At 61.0% G+C, this 5263-nt stretch overlaps 1 protein-coding gene across 1 annotated transcript in view; it reads left to right on the top strand.

The window, feature by feature from the left end:
* Positions 1-1009: 1009 nt before the first annotated feature.
* Positions 1010-5263, top strand: part of KIF21B (kinesin family member 21B) — a 35645-nt gene continuing 31391 nt past the window's right edge. The window contains exon 1 of the mRNA XM_009881352.1: positions 1010-1023. Coding sequence (XP_009879654.1) covers positions 1010-1023 — 14 coding nt within the window. The remainder of the gene's footprint in view (positions 1024-5263) is intronic.

Here is a 5263-nt window from a genome sequence, read left to right as displayed (position 1 = left end):
GGAGCCGGGCGAGGGGAGGATCGGGCCCCCTTGGGGACAGGTCTCGGCGGGTCCAGCCCCACGAGGTTACACCGACCTGCCCCGCGGCTGTGCCTGCCTCGGCTCCCGCAGGGCAGGATGTGCCCTGTCCCCCTGTCTGCACCCCTGATGGCACGAGGCAGGTCGGGGTGCTGCTGGCAATCTGCACTGACCCTCAGAGGAGGATTTGCAGAGGGCACTGCCCTGGCCGGTGCCTGCCTGGCTGGGCAGAGCGAGAGCACAAAAGATGCTGGGTGCAGCGTCAATGATGGAGGGAGAGGATGGGTGTGGGGCTGTGCATGTCTGTGTGCGGGTGTGCATGTCTGTGTGCGTGTGCACGCGTGTGTGTGTAGCAGGACACCTCCCAGCGCTGCCTGCCCGTACAGTCTTTCTGTCTTGGAAGCAGCCAGTGGTGTGATTTTCTGCCTTGCTCCCTTTGAGAGGTTGAGAATTGGGGCCAGGCTGTGGTTTTAAAGGATGAGGGAGCTGCAGGGGAGGTGACAGCATGTCCCTCGTGTGGGTGATGCTGGGGTGCCTGCCCAGGGACAGGGCTGGGTTGTGCCAAGGCAGGGGTGTCCGTGCCAGGACACTGACCTGGGAACTGAGTGATACCGGGGGCTGGGGGTGCAGATTTCCTGCTGCCTAGACTCTTCCCGTCCTCCATCCTGCATTTCTCTCGGGATGAAGCCTTTTAACAAAGGCCAGGCTCAAGGCCGGGGTCCTTTTTGCCCGGGAGATGGAATGGATGCCACTGGGGATGGTGTCTGTGGAGTCGTTTGTGCTAGGCTCTTCCCACCTAATCCCTTTGGCCCCAGCCAGCGATGGGGTCGAGGACTGTTTGGTGCATGGGGAGGGGATCAGGACCAGGAGGTGACTTAAATATGCAGCACTGCAGTGGGGCCGGGGTGTCCAGCTCTGTCCCACCCCCTCCTTGAGGGAGTGAACTGGCATCCCACTTGGTGTGGCTGGTGGGTTCCAGGCAGCTGGGGTGATGCGGTGGCGAAGGTGAGTGTGCAGAACAAAGGAGGAGGGTTGGGAGCAAGGAGGCTGCGAGACAAAGCAGGCAGGTTGCAGTGCCATGCGGGAAGGTGGCTGCTGAGGCTGGCCTGAGTATGCAAGGGCCGAGTCACTCTCCCTGTGGACCACCTGGCTTTTCTGCCAAAGCAGCAGTGGGGGGGCTGATGATGGGTCCCCTCCTTCCCCGGGCTGGAAGCAGAACAGGGGTTTCCTTTGTGTGTGTTCATGACACTCCACTGGTGGAGTAGCAGGGCAGCAGCAGTCTCCAAGACCCCCCCACCCTCCGAGCAAACCTGTCCACAGATCCCACCTCCCTCGGCCATCAGAGCATAGAGGAGGTTGAATGCCCCTTGGGTGTGGCAGGACACGGATCAAAGCTCCCCTTTTGTCCTTTTATAATAACATGAGTGTACCAACTGTGCCATTTCTTTGGGGAAAGTCTGTGCTGCTGGTGGGAGTGAGGCGGGACCTGGGGAAGGACCAGGGACACTGGGAAGCAATGGGGGCTTTGGAGGAAGGCGCTGTGTGCTGATGAGGTTAAACGGTTGGGTGATGGGGATGGTCCAGCTGATGTCAAGAGTGCTGCAGCTGCTGGGACCCGTCTCTGGGGCCTCACAGAGTCCTCGGGGTGGGAGGAGTGGGGACAGAGGAGCAGGGGCAGTGGGGCTCTCCTGTCCTTGGGGGGACCCCAGTTCTTGCTGGTTCTCCTGGCCTGGCAGGAGAGATGCTGTGGTGTGTTGTTGTCAACTTCACAGGTTCCCATCGTTCCTTCGGGTGACCCCTGGCTTGCCCCATTGGCACTGAGGGTCCTAAGCCACTGATTGGGGCCCCTGGGGTGTTATTTAGACTTCCTTCATGCCAGGAGTGAAATGGCTGGTACCTGCTGCAGCACTGCTGTCGGCAGAGGGAAATGCAGGCCCAGCAGCTATCCTGGCCCAGGGCCTGATTCGTACCTGCAACTAAGACCTGCACTGCCTGAGAAGGAAGGGCTGGATCCTTCCCCGAGTCCTGCCCTCCCTGCAGGCAGGGTCTGCCTTCAGCGTTCGGTCTGCCTTCACTTGCCCATCAGCGCTAAGCCTGCTGTGTCGCTTCATGGGTGCGTCTGAGCTTGCCGACTCCAGCAGACGCCTCTGAGAAGGAAGCAATGGGGCCGAGCTGCCGGCAGCGGTCGGGTTGGGCACCGCTATAACGGTCTCAGACGGGGAGCTGCCGCCCACTGTGATGGTGCTGAGCAGGGTGGCCCGGGAACCCTTGCTCCTTGCTGCTGGTGGGGGGGTGGTCCTCAGGGTCTGGGGAAGGCGATAACTGACATTTCCTTCTGTAGGTGACCTTCAAATGGGTGGCTCCAGTGCAGCCAGTTCCCTGCTCGTGCCCTCCATCTGGGAGCACAACTGTTGATCTCCTGCCTTCCCCCCCTCCCTGCAGCGCCCCAACTTGCAGTCAGGTGCTGTCAGTTGCATCGGGGGTGCAGTTGGGGGGAGCGGGACCCACTGTGCCAGTTGCAGGAGGTGGAGCCCAGCCCTGCTACACAGCCGGGGCAGTTGCTGTGTCAGGAAGGGCTGATGGCACGTATTCACCCAGAGGCCATTAAAATCTTTGGGGGGGAGAGGGCTGAGAAGCCAGGCTGGCTGCAGAAATGCTCCCTGAGGCCACTTTCAAACTGCCCAGCTCGTGGAAAAGAAAGTGGCAGCCCCTGTGGCAGAGCTGCCCACAGCACCCAAGCACGCCTGGCCGGCTACAGAGACTCAGGAAATGGAGCTTGTGAAATTGAGGAAGGAAGTTGAGTCGTATTTCAAGTTTATTTAAACCCTGCAACCTCTAGTGCTCTGCTGTTCTCATAAACACTCGTGTCATGATGCTCTGTGCTCTCTGCAAGCAGACCGATGCCGTCTGTCTCCTGCCCCAGGGAGCTGCTCCCACCTCCTCCTCGGGAAGAAGGCTGGAAGCAGGTTGGGACAGACTCGGGCATCGCCACGTGCCCTGGAGCACATGCTCAGTGGGAACATTCTGAAAAGGCCAAGTGCCGGGATCTGCTGGACTCCTGGCCCTGCCAGCGTCCTGGCATCTTTGCTGCCATGTGGCTGGGGCTCCTCTGCCTTATGGGTTGGTTTCTGGGAACCCGAAGGCTCCAGGACCGGCTGGGTTTGGTCCCCAAGGAGGCAGAGTTGTTGTAGCCCTTCTGAACCATCTCCTCCTGGGGCAGTTTTAGATCCAGATGGAGAAGTGGTGTGAGCCCAACTTGTGCCACACCGGTGCATGTGCTGCCCAAGGGCTCCAGCAGGGAGAGGGGTGCTGCAGCCTGGTACCAGCTGCCCACCATCAGCACAGTGCTGTTGCATCTCTGAGCCCTTCCGATGTGGTCCCGAAGGGATGCTGTGGAGCGGCCCATGGGATGCTGTCTCCTGCCAGGTCTGGGTGGTGTTGGGCTGGTTTTGCTCAGCTGTCGCAGGGCCATGCAGTGCAGAGATGAGGCAAACCCACCCCGCTGCATGGGATGTGTCAGGCTCCTGTAGTTGTGGTGGGGGACAGCCTGTATGGTGGCACAGCCCAGCCCTGGAGTGCCCCATCTCCCATCCACGAGGGCTGGGAGGCTCCCTGGTGAGCAGCCCTGATCCCAGGAAGGAAATATCTTGGGAGGCTGCTATAACCTTGGGGTGCTGGGCAGGCAGAGCACCAGTGTGGGCATCCCCAGCCACTTTCCCCATCCTTTGCCTCCACTGAGGGCAGCTCAGCCCTGGCAGTGGGGGTCCCCCATGTCCCGTGGCTGTTTCGCTGCTGTGGTGAATCCATCTGGGTGAGCTGCTTTGGGGCTTCCCAGCCCCATCGTAACAGAGGTGTGCATGCTCTCGGCTCCTGGCAAGCAGGGTTAAATTTGCCTCCCCAGTCTGGAGAGAGATGTCAGGGGCTGTGGTGGGTGGGGGGCCCCAGTGGGTCTTGGAGGGAAGTGCTGAGCCCAGGTGTGTGGGCGCAAGGGGGTTTTCTGTGCCTGGCTTCAATCAGGCGCGCACACTCTGGCTTTTACAGCGGAAATGTTAGAGAGGTGATGGAGCCGGTGCTGCTGAGAGGGGGGAGCGGGGCCGCACCCTGCGGTCCCACGCAGACACGCCATTGCCTGCAGCACCGCTCAGAGCAAAGCAGCTTTACAAGGCTTTTGGTGCCTGCATCCGTCACCCATCAGCAAGGGATTTAAATATGTAATGCCATGAAGTCGCAGGAACTTGGGAGGCTGAGGCTGTCTCTAAGCCAGAGGACAGAGGCAGCTGTGGCTTTCCTGCACCAGCAGTGAAATTGGGGGGAGGAGGAAATTGCAGGAGATGAAGCCCTAAACAAAGCTGTTGGGAACACAGCTCCTGGCCCCTGGAGAGGGAAGGCGATACCCTTGCTGAGCCCGGTGCTAACTGAGGAGCCACCCCGGGGCGGGTGGCTGTCGTGCTGTTCCTGCTGGTGGGGGGCTGGCCCCGGTGGTCCCACGGGGCTGTTTCCTGCTGCAGGCTGTCAAAACAGTCCCTGTCATTGGTTAAACAGCCAGCAGGTTTGGGATGTGGTGGATTGTGAGGGCAGCTGCCGCTGGGCTCTGCTGCAGGATCAGCATGCCACGGGGTCACTCCCTGCCCTGGCTGGATGCTGGTGGGTTTCTGCTCTGGCTTGATGGGAGGGAAAGCAACTGGCCTCCTGCCACTCCGTCCCCTCTGGGCAGACCAGGAGCTGGTCTAGTGGCATGTCCCTGTGTCACTGCTGGCTCTGCACTGCTGTGAGGCCAGGGGCAGCCTCATCCTGCTTGGCATCTGCTCCTCTGCTCTGCTCCATGTGGACACAACGCAGTCGTCCTCCCCATTTCCAAGTGAGGGTTCGGGGCTGAGCCCCAGGTCCCAGGGATCCCAGCAAAAGCCCTTCCCTTCCGCTGCAGCTCCCTGGGGCTGGGACATGGGGCGTGGTGGGTGTTTCTTGTCACAGCTTGCTGTAGCCAAGCCTGGCCCCAAGCTCCCCTGTCCCATGGTCTCCCACCCCACGTAACCCCATGGGGCTGTGAACACCTCCCTGCCCATCCACTCGCGCCTGGCTCTTGTTCTTGGTGGGTGCCTCTGTAGGGTCCGGGGAGGGAGGTGGGGGTGGCTCAGCAGCCCCCTTCCAAGCTCTGTGTTTGTTCTCCCAGTGTTGCCAGCCCCATGTCTGGGCCAGCACTGAAGGCAAAGCCCTCGAGACTGGCACAGGGGTGACCCAGGGGGCA

This window comes from Charadrius vociferus, unplaced genomic scaffold, assembly GCF_000708025.1.
Source record: "Charadrius vociferus isolate BGI_N301 unplaced genomic scaffold, ASM70802v2 scaffold333, whole genome shotgun sequence".
NCBI lineage: Eukaryota > Metazoa > Chordata > Aves > Charadriiformes > Charadriidae > Charadrius > Charadrius vociferus.
Note: the sequence above shows the minus strand (reverse complement) of the source record. Positions and strands in the feature narration are given on the sequence as shown.